The sequence below is a fragment of the Microcaecilia unicolor genome, chromosome 9 (genome assembly GCF_901765095.1).
Source record: "Microcaecilia unicolor chromosome 9, aMicUni1.1, whole genome shotgun sequence".
Lineage (NCBI taxonomy): Eukaryota > Metazoa > Chordata > Amphibia > Gymnophiona > Siphonopidae > Microcaecilia > Microcaecilia unicolor.
Window position 1 is genome coordinate 227,906,578 of NC_044039.1, and position 22,522 is coordinate 227,929,099.

At 46.1% G+C, this 22,522-nt stretch overlaps 1 protein-coding gene across 1 annotated transcript in view; it reads right to left on the minus strand.

The window, feature by feature from the left end:
* The window catches only part of ZNF410 (zinc finger protein 410), a 225,783-nt gene that overhangs the window by 95,736 nt on the left and 107,525 nt on the right, over window positions 1–22,522 (minus strand). Inside the window, exon 6 of the mRNA XM_030214204.1 lies at window positions 12,987–13,169. Within this exon, the coding sequence (XP_030070064.1) occupies window positions 12,987–13,169 (183 nt within the window). The remainder of the gene's footprint in view (window positions 1–12,986; window positions 13,170–22,522) is intronic.

Here is a 22,522-nt window from a genome sequence, read left to right on the forward strand (position 1 = left end):
CATCAATTCTCCCTGCTCGTTTCTGTCCATCTGCACCAGCTTGTTCCAGCCTGCCTGCTAGCTTGTCAGCCATTGACTTACTTGCTCTCCAGTCCATCAATTCCAAGCCTCCAATCCAGCTTTTCTGCTCTATCTGCCTCACACCCCAGTCACTACACATACACCTGTTACACCTCAATCACTACTTATGGCCCCTGTCCACATTCTCTTCCTTGCCCTGTCCCTTCCTAATCTTTTTCCCCTCCCCCTACTGCTGTCTACCGCTGGAAATCATTGCCGACCCATGTCCCCTCCTGTCCTGCTCGCTATGGCAATACCCTATTCACCCCCATTCCTCACCACCTCACCATCTCTCTTGTCCCCCTCCTCCTTCCTAGCTCTTAACCTTCAACACTTCCTTCCTGCCATTAACCCATCACCATTCCTCCTAAGCGCATTCAGTCTTCGTCGCCTGACCTCCCCCACCCTCCTCCGCACTCTCTTGCTCCTCATCTTGCTATCCGCGGGAGACATTAATCCTAATCCAGGCCCCCCTCACCTGTCCTCCTCCTATCCATGCAAACGATTCCGTGATGTCTCCAAACTCGTCTCTATTCCCCTCCCCCCCTCCTCCCTCCCCTTCTCATGTGCCCTATGGAATGCCCAGTCAGTCTGCAACGAACTGCCCTTCACCCACGATCTCTTCATCTCTCGTTTACTTCAACTGCTCGCCCTAACTGAAACCTGGCTCTCCCCTGATGACTCTGCCTCAGTAGCGGCCCTCTGCCATGGAGTTTCTCTCTTCTCCCACACTCCCTGCCCAGCTGGCCGCGGTGGAGGAGTCGGGCTTCTACTCTCGCCCTCCTGTAGTTTCCAACCCCTCCTCCTACCACAGTCTCACTGCTTCTCATCCTTTGAAGCACACTCCATCCGGCTATTCTACCCATTGCCACTCAGAGTGGCAGTCATTTACCGCCCCCCTAATAAATCACTCTCTTCCTTCCTGGCTTTCTGTTTTTCTCAAACCCTCATCTCCGTCCCTCATTCTCGGAGAGACTTTAACATACACATTGATGTACCAATCCGACCCTCACGCTTCTCAGTTCCTCACTCTAACATCCTCCTTCAACCTCCAGCTATGCTCCACCACCCCTACTCACCGAGACGGCCATTGTCTTGACCTCGTCCTCTCCTCTTCCGGCTCTCCTCCAATTTCCACGCTTCAGCTCTTCCTCTCTTCGATCATCACCTGATCACCTTCACACTTCTTCACCCCCCCTCAGCCCCATCCAACTTTAACCACTACCTCCAGGAATCTCCAGGCTATTGACCCTCCCACCCTACTCTCTAGTATTTCTAATCTCCTCCCCTCCATCATGTCCTCCGAGTCTGTCGACAAGGCTGTCTCCGCTTACAATGCCACTCTCTCCTCTGCTCTGGACACCCTCGCACCATCCACCTCCCGTCCCACTAAGCATACTATTCCCCAGCCATAGCTGACCCCTTGCATCCGTTACCTTCGCTCCTGCGCCCGATCTGCTGAACGCCTCTGGAGGAAATCCCACACCATTCAGATTTCCTTCACTACAAATTCATGCTATCCTCCTTCCACTCCTCCCTGTTCCTTGCCAAACAGGATTATTACACCCAATTGACCAATTCTCCTCAGCTCCAACCCCCACCATCTCTTCGCCACCATTAACTCCCTCCTTAAAGTGCCCTCCGCTCCCACCCCCCCTCGCTCTCTCCTCAATCACTGGCCAATTACTCCGCGACAAGGTGCAAAAGATCAACCCTGAGTTCACTACCAAGCCATCTCCTCCTCTTCACCCTTCAACCCTCTCCCCCTTAACCAATCAACCCAGGCCTCCTTCTCCTCCTTTCCCGACATCACCGAGGAGGAAACCGCTCGCCTTCTTTCCTCCTCGAAATGCACCACCTGCTCTTCTGATCCCATCCCACCAACCTACTTAACATCATCTCTCATACTGTCACCCCCGCCCATCTGTCATATCCTGAACCTCTCTCTCTCCACTGCAACTGTCCCTGACACCTTCAAGCACGCCGTAGTCACAACCTCTCCTCAAAAAACCATCAATTGACCCTACCTGTCCCTCCAACTACCACCCCATCTCCCCTCCTACCCTTCCTCTCCAAAATACTTGAGCGCGCCGTTCACAGCCGCTGCCTTGATTTTCTCTCCTCTCATGCTATCCTCGATCCACTTCAATCCGGTTTTTGCCCTCTACACTCGACAGAAACAGCACTCTCAAGTCTGTAATGACCTGTTCCTTGCCAAATTTAGAGGCCACTACTCCATCCTCATCCTCCTCGATCTATTTGCCGCTTTTGACACTGTCAATCATGATTTACTTCTTGCCACACTGTCCTCATTTGGGTTCCAGGGCTCTGTCCTCTCCTGGTTCTCCTCCTATCTCTCCCACCACACCTTCAGAGTCCACTCTCATGGATCCTCCTCCACCCCCATCCCGCTATCTGTTGGTGTTCCCCAGGGATCTGTCCTTGGACCCCTTCTCTTCTCAATCTACACCTCTTCCCTAGGCTCACTGATCTCATCTCATGGTTTCCAGTATCATCTCTATGCTGATGACACCCAGCTGTATCTCTCCACACCAGACATCACCGCGGAGACCCAGGCAAAGGTATCAGCATGCTTATCCAACATTGCTGCCTGGATGTCCAACCGCCACCTGAACTGAACATGTCCAAGACCGAGCTCATCGCCTTTCCACCAAACCCACTTCTCCTCTTCCTCCACTTTCTCAGTTGATAACACCCTCATCCTCCCCGTCTCATCTGCCCGCAACCTCGGAGTCATCTTTGACTCCTCCCTCTCCTTCTCTGCGCATATCCAGCATATAGCCAGACCTGTCGCTTCTTCCTCTTTAACATCAGCAAAATTCGCCCTTTCCTCTCTGAACACACCACCCGAACTCTCGTCCACGCTCTCGTTACCTCTTGCCTTGACTACTGCAACTTACTCCTCACCGGCCTCACACTTAGCCACCTATCCCCCCTTCAATCTGTTCAGAACTCTGCTGCACATCTTATATTCCGCCAGAACCGATATACTCATATCACCCCTCTCCTCAGGTCACTTCACTGGCTTCCAATCAAATACCGCATTCAGTTCAAGCTTCTCCTTCTTACCTACAAATGCACTCAGTCTGCTGCCCCTCACTACCTCTCTACCCTCATCTCCCCTTACGTTCCCGCCCGAAACCTCCGTCACAGGACAAATCCCTCCTCTCATTACCCTTCTCCACCACCGCCAACTCCAGGCTCCGCTCATTCTGCCTTGCCTCACCCTATGCTTGGAACAACCTTCCCGAGCCCTTACGCCAAGCCCCCTCCCTGCCCATCTTCAAGTCTTTGCTTAAAGCCCACCTCTTCAATGCTGCGTTCGGCACCTAACTCTTACCATTCAGTAAATCCAGACTGCCCCAATTTGACTGCCCCTATCAGACTGACTGTTCACGTGTCCTTTAGACTGTAAGCTCTTTGAGTAGGGACTGTCCTTCTATATTAAATTGTACAGCACTGCGTAACCCTAGTAGTGCTTTAGAAATGTTAAGTAGTAGTAGTAGTAGTAGAAACATTGAGAAGAATCATAAAAGATCTACAGCCACTACTCCAGGAGAATGAAGTATTGAAAGAGAAATTCCCAGTCCCACCAGTGCTGGCCTTCTGACAGCCACCTAATTTGAAACAGAAATTAGTGAAAAGCAAACTCCCAATAGAAGTTAGAAAGAAGAGAATGGCACTCGTCCCTGCAATATTCTCGGCTGCAAACTGTGCCAACGCATTTCACAGGATCCTACAGTCACTCACATGGGAAAAACATTCAGAATAAGGGGATCATTCACATGCTCATCCTCCAATGTGGTATACATCATTCAATGTAAAAAGTGTAAAAGAAGCCAGATGCAGAAGTCATGGCCTCAATTTTCACAGACACAATATTAAACACTCCAATGCTAACCAGGATGCCACCTCTGTGGGGACAGAACTTTACAAAACAGAACATTGCATCAATGATCTTATGTTAAGAACACTAAAGGAAAGTTTAAGACAATCCAGGAACACAAGACCTTTGAAGTCAAAATGATGAAATATTTTGACACCCACCAGACAGAACTTAAAGATCTGGGTTTTCTATTCTGCTTTGTCACTCTCTTATCTGCCATCAGGGGCATAGCCAGACTTCGAGGTGGGAGGGGGCCAGAGCCCAAGGTGGGAGAGCACAATTTGGTGTGCCGCCCCCACACACACACACTGCCTCGCCGCCTCCCACCCATTGCCGCCGCTGTACATCTTGGCTTGTGGGGGTCCCCAACCCCCGCCAGCTGAAGCGCCGCCACTGGAAATACCTTGGCTGGCGGGGCGTGCCGGACGTGAAGGGGAAGAGAGAGCAGGGCAGGCAATGCAGTGGCACCAGAGACCAGCACTGGACAAAGTCTTTAGCTAGCGGGGGCTGGGGAACCCCGTCAGCCAAACCAGGGGCCCAGAGAAAAATTTGGTGGGCTCAGGTCCCACGTAGCTACGCTACTGCCTGCCATACATTTCTCTCTGTCTCTAATCCACTCAGCTCTCCCTGTTTCTCACCTAACCTACCCTTCCCTTTTCCTGTCAAACTGTCATTGGAATGCCTCTGTATTTCACTTTATATTCTGATATTTGTCAACATCTGCTTATTTTTGATATGAAGAACAAGGGTTACCTTTGAAAGTTAATCAAAAGATGTATTCAGTTAATCCAATAAAAAAGGCATCATCCTATTTTCTTTTCTATGTTTTGATTTATTTCTATTTATTACCTTTAAAAGTGGACTAACACGGTTACCACATCACTTTACATTAGATGCATAAAGTTGCTGAAGTTCAAATTACAATGAGTACAGAAAACAGCAGCAAGAGTTATTTTTGCAGCAGACAAATATGATCATATTACTCCTTTCTTATTCCATTTGCATTGGTTACCATTGGAGTCACGATTTCATTTTAAGGTATCAGCTTTGACCTGTCAAGCATTGTATGGATCGACTCCTGCTTATTTAGGTGTTCATCTTGTTTTTCTAAATGATTTTATTTCTAGATCTACGAGAAATCAATGTTTACTAAAATTTCCCTCATTTTGCCAGGATTTTTCAATCTACTTTTTCCTATCAGGCTGCGCAGTTTTGGAATTCTCTTACATAGTAAAATAGTAGATGATGGCAGAAAAAGACCTGCATGGTCCATCTAGTCTGCCCAAGATATATCTTGAATTTGTACCTGTCTTTTTCAGGGCACAGACCGTATAAGTCTGCCCAGCAGTATTTCCCGCCTCCCAACCACCAGTCCCGTCTCCCATCACCGGCTCTGGTACAGACCGTATAAGTCTGCCCTCCCCTATCCTAGCCTCCCAACCACCAACCCCTCTTCCCCCCACCTGCTCCGCCACCCAATTTCAGCTAAGCTTCTGAGGATCCATTCCTGCTGCACAGGATTCCTTTATGCGTATCCCACGCATGTTTGAATTCAGTTACCGTTTTCATCTCCACCACCTCCCGCGGGAGGGCATTCCAAGCATCCACCACCCTCTCCGTGAAAAAATACTTCCTGACATCTTTTTTGAGTCTGCCCCCCTTCAATCTCATTTCATGTCCTCTCGGTCTACCGCCTTCCCATCTCCGGAAAAGATTTTTTTGCGGATTAATACCTTTCAAGTATTTGAACGTCTGTATCATATCACCCCTGTTCCTCCTTTCCTCCAGGGTATACATGTTCAGGTCAGCAAGTCTTTGGTCATATGTCTTGGAACGCAAATCCATACCATTCTCGTAGCTTTTCTTTGCACCGCTTCCATTTTTTTAACATCCTTCGCAAGGTACGGCCTCCAAAACTGAACACAATACTCCAGGTGGGGCCTCACCAACGACTTGTACAGGGGCATCAACACTTCCTTTCTTCTGCTGATCACACCTCTCTCTATACAGCCTAGCAACCTTCTCGCTACGGCCACCGCCTTGTCACACTGTTTCGTCGCCTTCAGATCCTCGGATACTATCACCCCAAGATCCCTCTCCCCCTCAGAACCTATCACACTCTCCCCGCCTAACACATACGTCTCTCGTGCGTTTCTACTCCCTAAATGCATCACTTTGCATTTCTTCGCATTGAATTTTAATTGCCAAACCTCAGACCATTCTTCTAGCTTCCTCAGATCCCTTTCATGCTTTCCACTCCCTCCCGGGCGTCCACTCTGTTGCAAATCTTAGTATCATCTGCAAATAGGCAAACTTTACCTTCTAACCCTTCGGCAATGTCACTCACAAATATATTGAACAGAATCGGCCCCAGCACCGATCCTTGAGGCACTCCGCTACTCACCTTTCCCTCCTCCGAGCGAACTCCATTTACCACCACCCTCTGTCGTCTGTCCGTCAACCAGTTCCTAATCCAGTTCACCACTTCGGGACCTATCTTCAGCCCATCTAGTTTATTTAAGAGCCTCCTGTGAGGAACCGTGTCAAAAGCTTTGCTAAAATCTAAGTAGATTACGTCTATAGTACGTCGATGATTCAATTCTCCAGTTACCCAATCAAAGAATTCAATGAGATTCGTTTGGCACGATTTCCCTCTGGTAAAACCATGTTGTCTCGGATCTTGCAGCTTGTTGGCTTCTAGGAAATTCACTATCCTTTCCTTCAGCATGGCTTCCATTACTTTTCCAATAACCGAAGTGAGGCTTACCAGCCTGTAGTTTCCAGCTTCTTCCCTATCACCACTTTTGTGAAGAGGTACCACCTCCGCCGTTCTCCAGTCCCTCGGAACCTCTCCAGTCTCCACGGATTTATTAAACAAATCTTTAAGAGGACCCGCCAGGACCTCTCTGAGCTCCCTCAATATTCTGGGGTGGATCCCGTCTGGTCCCATGGCTTTGTCCACCTTTAGCTTTCCAAGTTGTTGATACACACTCTCTTCCGTGAACGGTGCTATATCCATTCCATTCTCAGGTATACTTTTGCCAGTCCCTCGCGGTCCTTCTCCAGGATTTTCTTCAGTGAAAACCGAACAAAAGTATCTATTTAGTAAATTGACTTTTCCTTCATCATTATCTACATAGCGGTTCGCTGTATCTTTTAGTCTCACAATTCCCTTTTTAGTCCTTCTTCTTTCACTAATATACCTGAAGAAATTTTTGTCGCCCCTCCTTACATTTCTAGCCATTTGTTCTTCCGCTTGCGCCTTCGCCAGACGTACCTCTCTCTTGGCTTCTTTCAGTTTCATCCGGTATTCCTCCCAGTGTTCCTCTTCTTGAGATTTTCTATATTTCTGGAACGCCAACTCTTTAGCCTTTATTTTCTCAGCCACTTTCTTTTAAGTATTTGTGGTTATCTTCAGTTTAGGAAAGCTCTTAAGACATTTCTTTTTAAGAAATTTTACCAATTTGTGGTAACGGTGTATTTTTTGAAAATTATTGTAATATTTGGTTTAAAATATTGTAATTCCTGATGTTTGTTCAGTTTTTGTCTGTTGCTACCCACAGTGAACTTTTGGTATTTTGCGGTTTATAAGACTGCTGTAATAATAATTCTCATTATTCACTGGCAATGCTGAGGGTGCTATCCAATCTTTCAAATTTCAGCTCCTTTTATAAGCAACTAGCTATTAGTTGCTGTTTGGGGGTTACTACCCAAGCTATAATTGTTCAAGGCTAAATATTTTGAACATCCACAAACATGGGAGAGACACAAGTTAAGACAGTTCTTTAATTGTAAAACAGAGAAGGTGGTGTATTTAAGTATCTGCCCATTTAAGCTCCTGTATGTCACGATTATGACTGTATTCCATGCCTACACTCAGCTTGCCCCTGGGTGACCGGGCCCCCTGGTTGATTGTGGACTGTTTTTTCCTGTTTCTCAGACATCTTCTAGGTTCCATTCCGGTCCTGATGTTCCAGCACTCCAGCCTTGCCCTGGTGTTTCTGCTGCCAAGCCTCACCTGTGACCTCATCTGTAATTGCCTTTATTAAGCTCCTGAGAATTGTCAGACTTGCCTTTGCAACAGAGGTCTTCAGATGTGCTTTCGTCTGTGAGTGCTTGTTGCAGTTCTAGCTCTGCTAGTGCTTATCTTGTGTGTCTTTAGCTTCAGTTCCTTACTGTTTGTATCTGCCTTGTTTGTCTTCAGTCCTAACTTCCGTACTGTTGTCTCTGCCCTGTGTGTCTTTGGCTTTAGTTCCCTTCCTGCTTGTATCACCCTGTCTGTCCTTGCTTCTGCCCTACCCTGCTTGTGTCTGCCTTGTCTGGGAATCCTGAATCCAGTCCAGTCAAGCCAAGTCTGTTCCAGCCTTGGGTTCCAGTCCAGCCAAGCCAAGTCTGTTCCAGCCTTGGGCTCCTGTCCAGCCAAGCCAAGTCTGTTCCAGCCTTGGGCTCCTGTCCAGCCAAGCCAAGTCTGTTCCAGCCTTGGGTTCCAGTCCAGCCAAGCCAAGTTTGTTCCAGCCTTGTGTTCCTGTCCAGCCAAGCCAAGTCTGTTCCAGCTTTGGGTTCCAGTCCAGCTAAGCCAAGTCTGTTCCAGCATTGGATTCCAGTCCAGCCAGGCCAAGTCTGCTTCAGAGTGCTGTCCAGCCAAACCTGGTCGAGTCTCGCTTCCAGTTTGGGAGGTTCTCTGGCTGTTGCCGGTCTCTGGCAGCAGCCCAAGGGCTCACTACTCCGGCTCACCCTCAACAGCATGACACTGTATGTGGGTATAACCCAGGTCTCACCCAGTTCTAGCTCTGTACCCGGGTACACATGAACAGTCACGGCTCATTTAGGCCGTTCTCAACACACTCACATCTGCAATCAGTCTCCAGTCGAGCTGGGGATGGGCAAATGGTCCAAAATAGTGATCCAGGGGTTTGTGGGGACACTTTTATACTCTCGGTTCCACTCAGATTTTCAGTCCAGGAACCACGCTGCACTCCAAAGATTTATCAAGCCCAGAATCCTGGTTCCAACAGTGGCCAATCCAGGTTACAACTACCTGGCAAGATCCCAAAACAGTACAATACATTTTATGCTGCTTATCCCAGAAATAAGCAGTGGCTTTTCCCCAAGTCCATTTTAATAATGGTCTGTGGACTTTTTCTTTAGGAAGCCATCTAAACCTTTTTAAACCCTGCTAAGCTAACTGATTTTACCACATTCTCTGATAACGAATTCCACAATTTAATTAAACATTGAGTGAAGATATATTTTCTCCAATTCGTTTTAAATTTACTACTATGTAGCTTCATGCCACTGCATGCCACTTAGTTCTAGCATTTTTGGAAAGAGTAAACAAGCGATTCACATCTACCTGTTCAACTCCACTCATTATTTTATAGACCTCTATCATATCTCCCCTCAGCCATCTTTTCTCCAAGCTGAAGAGCCCTAGCTGCTTCAGCTTTTCCTCATAGGGAAGTCGTCCCATCCCCTTTATCATTTTCGTTACCCTTCTCTGTACCTTTTCTAATTCCACTATATCTTTTTTGAGATGTGACCAGAATTGCACACAATATTTGAGGTGCGGTCGCACCATGGAGCAATACAAAGGCATTATAACATCCTCACTTTTGTTTTCCATTCCTTTCCTAATAATACCTAACATTCTATTTGCTTTCTTAGCCACCGCCACACACTGAGCAGAAGGTTTCAATGTATCATCAAAGATGACACCTAGATCCCTTTTCTGGTCGGTGACTCCTAATGTGGAACCTTGCATTACGTAGCTATAATTCCGGTTCCTCTTTCCCACATGCATCACTTTGCACTTGCTTACATTAAACGTCATCTGCCATTTAGACGCCCAGTCTCCCAGTCTCGTAAGATCCTCTTATAATTTTTCACAATCCTCCCACAATTTAACAACTTTGAATAACTTTGTGTCATCAGCAAATTTAATTACAGCAAATTTAATTACCTCACTAGTTACTACCATCTCTAGATCATTTATAAATATGTTAAAAAGCAGTGGTCCCAGCGCAGACCCCTGGTGAACCTCACTATCTACCCTTCTCCATTGAGAATACTGACCATTTAACCCTGCTCTCTGTTTTCTATCTTTTAACCAGTTTTTAATCCACAATAGGACACTACCTCCTATCCCATGACTCTCCAATTTCCTCTGGAGTCTTTCATGAGGTACTTTGTCAAATGCCTTTTGAAAATCCAGATATACAATATCGACCAGCTCATCTTTATCCACATTTGTTCACCCCTTCAAAGAAATGTAATAGATTGGTGAGGCAAGATTTCCCTTCACTAAATTCATGTTGGCTTTGTCTCAATAATCCATGCTTTTGAATATGCTCTGTAATTTTGTTCTTTATAATAGTCTCTACCATTTTGCCCAGTAGTAGGATGTGTTCTTTGGGTATGTGTAGACCTAGTTGTATATATGATCTTTTGGCTGTTGTAATGTTCATGATATCATATTGTATTGTGCTGCATTTTCATTAATAAAGACCTAGTTAAATGTTAAAAAATATATTAAACAGCCTTCCTTCATTGAGAGAAATGGCCATTTAACCATACCCTCTGTTTTCTATTAACCAGTCCCCAATCCACAACAGAACGTTCAAATATTTGAAAGGTATTAATCCGCAAACGAACCTTTCCGGAGATACGAAGGCGGTAGAACGAGAGGACATGAAATGAGATTGAAGGGGGGCAGACTCAAGAAAAATGTCAGGAAGTATTTTTTCACGGAGAGAGTGGTGGATGCTTGGAATGCCCTCCCGCAGGAGGTGGTGGAGATGAAAACGATAACGGAATTCAAACATGCATTGGATAAACATAAAGGAATCCTGTTCAGAAGAAATGGATCCTCAGGAGCTTAGCCAAGATTGGATAACAGAGTCGGTAGTGGGAGGCGGGGCTGGTGGTTGGGAGGCGGGGATAGTGCCGGGCAGACTTATACGGTCTGTGCCAGAGCCAATGGTGGGAGGCGGGGATAGTGCTGGGCAGACTTGTACAGTCTGTGCCCTGAAAAAGACAAGTACAAATCAAGGTAAGGTATACACAAAAAAGTGGCACATTTCTTGGGCAGACTGGATGGACCGTGCAGGTCTTTTTCTGCCGTCATCTACTATGTTACTATCAAGCTCATTTTCAAAGCACTTAGCCTCCCAAAGTTCCATAGAAACCTATGGAACTTAGCCTCCCAAAGTGCTTTGAAAATATGCCTATGTATGTCTCTTATCCCTTGGCTTTTTAATGTTTACAACAGCCTCTCATGAGGGACTTTGTCAAAGGTTTTCTGAAAATCTAGCTACATTACATCAAGCAGCTGATGTTTATCCATTTCTTAAAAGAAAAGAAGCAAATTGGTAAGACAAGATTTCCTTTGGCTGAACCCATGTTGACTGTCCAATTAAACTATGTTTGTCTATGTATTTGATCATTTTATTTTTTATAATGGTTATCATCACTTTGCCTAGCACTGATATCAGGGTTACCAGTTTGTAATTTCCCAGATCACCGCTGGAACCCTTAAAAAAAATTTGGTGTAATATTAGCCACCCTCTAACTTTCAGGTACTACGGACAAGTTTAATGACAGGTTACAGATCACTAATAGCAGATCAGTAATTTCATGCTTGTGTTCTTTCAGTACCATGAAGAGTATACCATCTAGTCTAGGTGATTTACTACTCTGTAACTTGTCGATTTGGCTCAGTAAGTCTTCCAGGTTCACTGAGATTTGTTTCAGTTCATATCATATCCTCAGCAATGAAAGTGTCTGATGTATCACCACCTTGGGTGAATTTCTTCATTAAGGCAGCTAATAAACCTTAACTAATTAATAAAGTGCCCCACCACAAAGCTGGCCAATTTACCATTACCTATGTCCAGTGGCAGGTAGTTCCTACCTCTACAAACGTCAATATGACAACTAAATGCGTGGAATCTTGTAATCTCACAGGACCCTACTGGCCCTGCATGTTCAGACATCAGATTGAAGTCAGAAGAATTAGGCAGACACAAGTAAAAACTTCTTCTCTCTTCCTGTTGATGGGAATGAGAGCGAGGAGTAGGAATGCACAAAATTTTGATTTAGTATGCCACAAGATTGAGCAAAACTGCAAATGTTCCATGAAATTTAAATGCCTGAAAAACACTGCCCTAGAGCAGCCATTCCCAACACAGGCTTCAGGGCACACCTAGTCTCATTAGGTTTTCAGGATATCCACAATGAATGTTCATAAGCTAGATTTGCATGCAATGGAGACAGTGCATGCAAATCTATCTCATGCATATTTATTGTGGGCATCCTAAAAACCCGATGGGACTAGGTATGCTCCAAGGACTGGGTTGGGAATGTCTGCCCTAGATTTTATGAGGCATGAGAAGGGCAGGAATGGAAACAAGGACTAGGAACTATATAGGGGGGTGGGGGTTGAAGAGCACAACTCTGATGTTTAAAATTAGGATGAAAATTGGTAACATACAATTATGAAGTTTTAAAAATCCAGAATTGTTCAGAAAAAATTAGCTTAAACTGAAAATTCAGGATTTAGACATAGGATAGCACATAGAAGTAACACAGTTCATGATTGTTCTATTGGAAAGGATAAGGACATACATCGTGCATGACAACTCATCAGAGTACTATGTAGAAAGGACAAGGAAAGAGTGTGTGAATGATGGCTGTCCTCTGAAAACTAGAGGATGAGTAAGAATAAAGACCATATTGGAGAGAATGGACAGACAGAAGCAACTGAGCTTATATTAGTAACCTGTAAACCTGTGTGGAGTAGCCACCTAATGGTTAGAGGTGCAGGCTTTCATCCTGGCAACCTGGGTTCAATTCCCACTGCAGCTCCTTGTGACCTTAGGGAAGTCACTTAACCCTCCATTGCCCCAGGTACAAAAACTTAGATTGTGAGCCCTCTAGGGACAGAGAAAGTACCTGCATATAATGTGTACAGCCCTGCATACGTCCAGTAGCGCTATAGAAATGATTAGTAGTAGTAAACCTACCAGTGTGGATCCTCTGATGATTCTTCAAATTTCCAGCTGTTGTGAACTGTTTGCCACAGCCTAGCTCACTGCATACGAACGGCTTCTCCCCATTGTGAGTACGCATATGAACTCTCAGCCTTTGTAGGACATAAAAACTTTTCCCACAGCCTTCAGCTGGGCAGATAAAAGAACGATCATTTCTGGAAGTGCAAAAAACAACTCTGTTTTAATCTTTGTACGTAGGATTAGTTGGTGTCACACCAATTTTAACACATCTCCATTACAGGGACAGCAGAAATTCAGAAAAGCTTTAATGCATTGTTCATATCTCCGCAAGGTCATCTATGCCTCCTATTCATGAAATCTACTGCCTTCCCCATCAACTCCACAGAATAAAGACTAGAAGAGGAGGAGGACAGAAGACAGAATGGGGCAAGGAAAGAAAAAGAAACGCAGAACAGGGAAAGAAGAAGCAAAAAATGTGTGTGTGGGGAGGGGGGCAGAAAAAGACTTACTTTTTTACATTTAACTCCAGACAGCATTAAGTCATGACTGCTCAAGACCACGGGTGCCAAACTGCAATCCTGGAGAGATACACACCAGGATATCTCCTAAGAATATTCATTTCATACCAAGTAACTACCAAATTATTATCTATTAAACTATATCTCCTTTATTGAAAATTATAAAACACAAAAATTGTTTATAAAAATATCAGGTTCACGTAACATTAATCCCACACTCATATTCATACATACCAGCATCGATCTTTATTATTGTCCTATGTGAGCACATTCAATTTCCTAGTGCTTCTCCCTCATATCTAATTTAATAACTCATATTGGTGGGATTATGCAAGTATTACACAAATACTTCAAACAGCACAAACTGTAATTCTTCAATATGTTACTGTTTCAGAGCAGTCTTTCACCTTCCATCTTGTTCCACCAGTATAACTCTTCCGATAATTATATCAGAAGTTTGACTCCTCCTCCATGCTGATAAATTTGACTATAATCACCTCTTTTGCTCATTCAACACCATTGGCTTAAGATATCCTTCCAGACTGTTCATAATTTGCATCTTGGTTTATAAGGCTTTATACTTTCATACCTAGCCCTAATACTGATTCCATATCCAGACTCCCCATTTTTAAAATTCTGCAATAAAAACTGTCCGTTATCGAAGGTTTCTCCAACAAACGACAATGTAATTCTTTCCATTACTGTTCATCTCTGCATTCAGCACTGTTGAACAAAAGTATGAAAGATTTGTTGAATAAAAGCATGAAAGATGGGGTGGAAAGCTCCATGATTACAACAAGCTGTTTTAACACTAAACCAAATCTCCTGAGGCATGAGAAATTTGACGGACATTAAACATTAGCCAAAGGCAGGCTCCAGAAAGTCTGTGGGCAATAAGGGGGAGTAGTAAGTGAAAGCAGATGTTCTGCACATGATTAACAGTTTGTGGTATTCAGAGACTTGCACAGGAATGTTGTATGAGAGAATTGGTCAGATGCCAAAGAAGAACGATATAAAAACAGATTGGAACAAAGAGGTAGCAAGCATTTTGAATTTTTCTTTCTCTGTATATAGCATTCTGATTTCGTTGCTTTACATTGCTTTGTTTTACTCATTCATTCTGGCTTGTATATTGCTTATCAAGAAATGCTTCCTGCAATAGCCCATTGAGCTATTCAGAACAATTGTAAATAAACTGTTTATATTAAATATGAAATTCGTCTAGCCGTCTCTTCAAGTGGCGAGCCAGCCAGGAGTAGGCCGCACATGGAAAAGAGAAGGCGAGACGAAGGATAAATTAAGTGTTTGTTGTTAATGAAGTTTTTTACAGGATTGAAAGCAAAGCAAGCGTTGTTTAAACCTGATGATTTCTGTGCTCCACTGATGTGGGATTGATCAAACTACTGAAGTGGACATACAGGTGACAACTCCTGGGCTTGCTAAAAAGAGAAATAAGAAGACGCGTGAGTAAGCTTACACTGTGGCCTTATTACTGGTATATTTGTTTAGCTTTGTAGTTTTCTTTTTTGTATATTTTCTTTGTTTAAGTGCATTAGTATATTTTTGTAGGTTGTGGCTCTATAGGAGAAATTGTAATAGTCAGAATAAAATGAAAGGGAAAGGGGCAGATAAGAAAGAAAAGCCTCCTGTATATGCTATGTATTTAGATTTAGATAGTTCAAAAAAATGCTCCCCTTTGCAGCATGTCATAGAATTATTCCCATTAGAAAAAAAACAGATTGAAAAAATACATGACAAATGGGTCAAATATGATGCAAAAGATTCTGTTTTGAGCTGGTCTCAGGATGGATCGTTTGATCGTCCAAAATTATTATCTCTCCTGAGCTACTTACAAGAAAATAAAAATAAAACTAGGCAGAAGAAAAGCTTAGAGAAGCATCTTACAATTTGGAATTTATTTTCTTTAGCAGCAGATCTTTTTCATGCTGATGTAGATAGGATACAAAAAGAGGCAGAAAGAAATAATCCCCCGTCATATGAATCTAGCAGGGACACGTTGTGCCCCATAAGGGCGACTGATAAAATGAAGGAATCAAAGTCAAAGCGCCCTGTGCCATGCGCTGGGTATTCGGCTCTTGATGACCCCCCCAGTGATTCAGAAAGTGAAAAGGGAGGGGATAATGAGGACAGTGATGTGGGGACTTGGGAACAGAAAAAGGAAAAAAAACGGGTGAGACAGAAAGAAAAAGGAAAATCTAGTGCAGAATCAGGCACTTATCCGGATTTGAAAACTCTAATTACATCAGAACAATATGATTTGGCAACGCAGTTCCAAATTGAGGGTAAAATTCGGGTATGCTCTCCAGAAGGGGACATACTCCCTGGTAAGGTTGACAAAGTAACAGATAAATCTGTTCCTGTCATCTTCCGGAAAGAGAATGTTAAGAAAGAAATGGCTGACACAGGCTGCACTAAATATGGTGAGGACTGGTGGGGGGCAACAAAACATTTTTTTGATTCGCGCCGTATTGAAATGCCATGCCACCAGGGAGGTCCTGGAACATTACAGGATATTGAAGTCCTTGCCTCAGCAGTACTGCGCCATGGTTCAGGTTTAGGAAAAGATTCCTTCGTAAGGGAAGGCTTAGAATACTGGGATAATTGGTTTAAGATTCTGGCCAAAATGGAGGCTGAGGACGCTGCCCATTCCTTACATTCCTCATCTAAATTGGAAAAAGGAAAGGAAGGGCTGATGGAGGGGGCATGTAGTCAATCAGCCTTCCCAGTCATGACACGAATAGATGCAGGAGGAAACCGCATGCAGCATTATAAACCATATACTCCTGTAGATGTTACAATGTTGATTTCCAAAATTCCTAGTGTTGTGAAAGGAGCCCGCATGTGGTTAGAAGGGATAGAACAGGTTACAGCAGGCACTCTATTGACTATAGGTGATTTTAAAGCTTTGTGTGCAGCCTCGGGCATTAATATTTCTCAATTGGCAGTACAATGTGGATATCCGCGCCTGCCGTCATATACGGCCGACGGGGATATCTACGCGGGACAAATTAAGGCGCAGCTTTCTGCAGCGTTGCATATTATGTACCCAACCCCAATTGATTTTTCAGCCATTACCGGTAGTAAGTGGGATCCAAAGACTGATTTTGCAGCCCACTTAACGCAGTGTTTGACCTTGTATAAAGCACAGACAGGACAGGATGCGGATGTAGCTCATAATGTTGCCGTGTTTTTGCATCTTTTTATGTCTACCTTGCCTGGTAATATGCGTAAAAATTTGGATGCTGTTATTGCTCTGTCTTCAAAACCATGGCCAGAAATAAGACAGACTTTGATGCATTTTAGCAATGTGCATCGGAAAATGATAGAAACCCCTCAGAAAGAACAGGCAAAATTAACTTCTAAGTTAATGACTATGCAGTTAAAGGATTTGGAAAACAAGGAACAGGATAAAAACAAAAAACAGGAAACAATGGTGATACCCTCTGCCTCACCTCCACAGGTCATTTACTATGTACAACCGGGATATAGCCGGCCGTACCAACCAAGGGGACGAGGCATGGTTAGAAGCAGGGGTAGAGGTCGAGGGATGCAAGGATCAGGACCATCACCTAATAGAAGGGCGCATGTACAATGTTGGGGCTGTAATCAATTTGGTCACTATGCTTCAGAATGTTATCAGAATGCAGGAATGCCCCAAGTACAAATGCAGACGCAGCAAGGATTAATGCCACAAGTAGTAGGGATACCTGCGAGTGCCCCGCAGACTGCAATACAGCGGCCAGCGACGCAATCACAGGGACCAGGAGCTGCAGTACAGAGACAGGGTACTGTAAATGCCTTTCCAACTTGGCAGAATATTCCAGACCAATGCTATTGACTGGAAGCAGACCAGTGTCAGGAGGAGGGAATGATTTTCAGGTTAGACACAAGGGAACCCTTTATTACATTGACAATTGGAAAATATGGAACTCCTGTGAGATTTTTGATAGATACAGGGGCGAGTACCTCTGTGTTGTGTGCAAAACCACAGGGAGTTAAACTTTCAAATCAGTATAGAACAACAGTGGGATTTACGGGGCTAGAACAAAGAAAAAGGCTAACAGAACCCACTCTGGTGCGCTTGGAATGCCAACCGCACGGTTCAAGGGAGGCTGTGGTACCCTTCTTAGTGGCACCTGATTGCCCAGTAAATTTGTGTGGTAGAGACTAATTGTCTCAATTAGGATTGTGTTTAGATTTTGGAAATAAAGAAATACCAAGTTTGCTCACCATGGTTCAACAGTTGAATAATGAAAATAAAGTAAGGCTTATGGAAGAATTACCACAACATATTTGGAGTACAAGTGATTCACCATATGGACTAGCCGTAAATGCAAAACCCCATAAGATAGAATTAATAGAAGGGGCAAAGGGGCCGAAGAATCCAGCAGAGCTCCTATGAATTCGAGTCTCTGTACTGGGAGAAGATGGGACTTTGGGTAAGTTATCATAAACCCCAGTAGCTCCAGGAGTCGAATAGTCGCCTGCATGGACTGTAGAGCTCCTGCCTCGGAAGTGCTCTTCACCAGCCAATCGTCGAGATAAGGGAACACGTGCACTCCCAGCCTGCGAAGCGCTGCTGCTACTACAGCCAGGTACTTCGTGAACACCCTGGGCGCAGAGGCGAGCCTAAAGGGTAGCACACAGTACTGGAAGTGACGTGTGCCCAGCTGAAATCACAGATACTGCCTGTGAGCTGGCAATATTGGGATGTGCGTGTAGGCGTCCTTCAAGTCCAGAGAGCATAGCCAATCGTTTTCCTGAATTATGGGAAGAAGGGTGCCCAGGGAAAGCATCCTGAACTTTTCCTTGACCAGATACTTGTTCAGGGCCCTTAGGTGTAGGATGGGACGCATCCCCCCTGTTTTCTTTTCCACAAGGAAGTACCTGGAATAGAATCCCAGCCCTTCTTGCCCGGATGGCACGGGCTCGACCGCATTGGCGCTGAGAAGGGCGGAGAGTTCCTCTGCAAGTACCTGCTTGTGCTGGAAGCTGTAGGACTGAGCTCCCGGTGGGCAATTTGGAGGCTTCGAGGCTAAATTGAGGGTGTATCCTTGCCGAACTATTTGAAGAACCCAACAGTCGGAGGTTATAAGAGGCCACCTTTGGTGAAAAACTTTCAACCTCCCCCCCCGACCGGCAGATCGCCCGGCACGGACACGTTGACGTCGGCTATGCTCTGCTGGAGCCAGTCAAAAGCTCGTCCCCTGCTTTTGCAGGGGAGCCGTGGGGCCTTGCTGAGGCGCACGCTGCTGACGAGAGCGAGCGCGCTGGGGCTTAGCCTGGGCCGCAGGCTGTCGAGAAGGAGGATTGTACCTACGCTTACCAGAAGAGTAGGGAACAGCCCTCCTTCCCCCATAAAAACGTCTACCTGAGGAGGTAGATGCTATAGGCTGCCGGCGGGAGAATTTGTCGAAAGCGTTATCCTGCTGGTGGAGCTGTTCTACCACCTGTTCAACCTTTTCTCCAAAAATGTTGTCCGCTCGGCAAGGGGAGTCCGCAATCCGCTGCTGGATCCTATTCTCCAGGTCGGAGGCACGCAGCCTTGAGAGTCTGCGAATCACCACACCTTGAGCATCGGCCCTGGACGCAACATCAAAGGTATCATATACCCCTCTGGCCAGGAATTTTCTGCACGCCTTCAGCTGCCTGACCACCTCCTGAAACGGCTTAGCTTGCTCAGGAGGGAGCTTGTCCACCAAGCCCGCCAACTGCCGCACATTGTTCCGCATATGGATGCTTGTATAGAGCTGGTAGGACTGAATCTTGGCCACGAGCATAGAGGAATGATAGGCCTTCCTCCCAAAGGAGTCTAAGGTTCTGGAGTCTTTGCCCGGGGGCGCCGAAGCATGCTCTCTAGAACTCTTAGCCTTCTTTAGGGCCAGATCCACCACACCAGAGTCGTGAGGCAACTGAATGCGCATTAGCTCTGGGTCCCCATGGATCCAATACTGGGATTCGATCTTTTTGGGAATGTGGGGATTAGTTAGAGGCTTGGTCCAGTTCGCCAGCAATGTCTTTTTTAGGACATGATGCATGGGTACTGTGGACGCTTCCTTAGGTGGAGAAGGATAGTCCAAGAGCTCAAACATTTCAGCCCTGGGCTCATCCTCCACAACCACCGGGAAGGGGATGGCCGTAGACATCTCCCGGACAAAGGCCGCGAAAGACAGACTCTCGGGAGGAGAAAGCTGCCTTTCAGGGGAGGGAGTGGGATCAGAAGGAAGGCCATCAGACTCCTCATCAGAGAAATATCTGATGTCCTCCTCCTCCTCCCACGAGGCCTCACCATCGGTATCAGACACAAGTTCACGAACCTGCATCTGAAGTCGTGCCCGACTCGACTCCGTGGAAACATGGCCACGGTAGGAGCGTCGAGAGGTGGACTCCCTCGCCAGCACCGGCGAAGCTCCCTCCGCCGACAGGGAGTCTGCCTGGGAGGCGGTCGTAGCCGGTACCGCAAGCGGTATCGTCACCGGAGACCTCACCTCGAGCAAGGGGCCAGCCGTCGCCTCACTCGACAGTACCTGAGAAGGGCGCAACAGCTCTCCCAGAATTTCTGGAAGAACGGCCCGGAGACTCTTGTGCAGAGCGGCTGTGGAGAAAGACTGAGAAGCCGATGCAGGTGTCGAGGTCAGAGTCTGTTCCGGGCATGGAGGCGGTTCTGGGCTGTCCAAGGGGGAGCGCATCGACACCTCCTGAACAGAGGGCGAGTGATCCTCCTGGTGCCGATGCTTACTGGGTGCTGACTGCCTCGGCGACCCAGAGCTCTCGGTACCGAGACGGGAAGGAGACCGGTGACTATGTTTCTTTGACTTCTTCAAGCGAAGCATATCACCGGAGCTTCCCGGTACCGACGAGGAGGACGTAGAATCCAACCGTCGCTTCCTCGGGGCCGAGGCCGAAGAAGGTCGATCTCAGGGGGGCTGTACTGCAGGAGCCCTCAGGGCAGGGGGAGACCCACCCGAAGGCTCACCGCCACCAGCAGGGGAATGGACAGCCCTCACCTGCACTCCAGACGAAGCACCACCGTCCAACGACATCAGCAATAGCGGAGGTCCCGGTACCACCAACGTCGACGCAGCCTTTCGATGTCTCGGTACCGACGATGCAGGAGGTAGAAGCCTCGATGCAGTCGATGCCGAGGTCAAAGACTTCGATGCTGTCGACATCGATGCACTCGATGCGTCCCGTGCTGTTGTCGTCGAAGAACCCAAGAACAACGCGTTCCACTGGGCCAATCTCACTGCCTGAGTCCTCTTTTTCAAAAGAGCACAGAGACTGCAGGCCTGCGGGCGGTGCCCAGCCCCCAGACACTGAAGACACGAAGCGTGCCTATCAGTGAGTGAGATTACCCGGGCGCACTGGGTGCACTTCTTGAAGCCGCTGGAAGACTTCAATGACATGGGCGGAAAAATCACGCCGGCGAAATCAAAATTCGCGATGATGACGAAAGGCACCAAAAAGAAGGGAGAAAAAACCCGTACCAAGGCCAAATAGGCCGGTCCCGAAGCGAAAGGAAACTTACACGGGGAAAAAGCTGGAAACATGGGAAAGGGGAAAGACCGGATCGGTCTCTTTTTTTTTTTTTTAAGCGAAAATCGCGAAGATGCGCGAGGTCAACTTGAGGGGCAAGAAAAACAGCGGCAAAACACGACCGTCCCGAGCGTGGACAAAAGAAGACTGACGAACACGAGCCGGTTCGGGCGGGAAGAAGGCCGCGCATGCACGGTGCGCATTGGCGTGCGAGGACTAGCAAAGGCCTTTGCTAGTGAAGTTTCCGATTGGAGGGGGCTGCCGTGGACGTAACCCATCAGTGAGAACAAGCAGCCTGCTTGTCCTCGGAGAATCAAGGATAGGGTCAGGATAAGCAAAGGAAAAATTGGAGAAGGCATGCTCTGAGTCACTGCCGTTGTCACAGGAACTGGTGATGAATAGGTGGGTTCGTAGGGTTATGTCATGGCGTTTGGATAAGCTTCCTTGAATAGATGGGTCTTCAGCGATTTTCTGAAGGGCAGGTAGTCTTTAATAGAACGAATGGATCTGGGAAGGGCATTCCAGAGTTGACTGCCTTTGAATGAGAAGCTGGAATCATACGAGGTTTTATACTTGAGTCCTTTGCAATTAGGGTAGTGCAGGTTGAGGTAATTTCGAGAGGATTCCAACATGTTTCTGGTGGGTAGGTCGATCAAGACAGTCATGTAGTTCGGAGATTCTCCGTGGATGATCTTATGAATCAGTGTGTGGACCTTGAAGTTTAATCGTTCTCTAATAGGGAGCCAATGAAGCTTTTCACGAAGGGGTGATGCACTCTCAAATCGTGATTTGCCAAAAATGAGTCTGGATGCCGTGTTTTGGGCAGTCTGAAGATTTTTCATGATTTGGGCCTTACAGCCTATGAAAATGCTGTTGCAGCAGTCCACATGAGTAAGTATGGTGGCTGTACCAAGTTGCGGAATGTTTTCAGGGGGCGATAAGGTTTAACACGTTTCAGTATCCACATCATGTTGAACATTTTCTTCGTAGTGATTTTGCGCAAGTTTCAAGTGATAGATGCTTGTCTAGTGTCACTCCAAGAATTTTCAGGTTGTTGGATATGGAGATGGTGACGTCAGGGGTACTAAGAGTAGTTGGGAGGGGTGAAGAGTGTTGGGATGAGAGGATTAGGCATTGTGTTTTCTCTTTGTTCAGTTTCATCATAAAGGCGTTGGCCCAAGAGGTTATGATGTTCATGCCAGTAGTTATTTTGTCGGAGATTTCTGATAAATTGGATTTAAAGGGGATGAATATGGTGACGTCATCAGCGTAGATGAAAGGGTTGAGACTGTGTCTAGAAAGGGATTTAGCCAGGGGGATCATCATAAGATTGAAGAGGATCAGAGATAGAGGAGATCCCTGTGGTACACCACAAACTGATGACCAAGGAGATGAGATTGTTGAAGTTGATTTAACTTGGTAGGATCTTGTTGTAATAAAGCCTTTTACCCATTTGATGATATTTCTGCCAA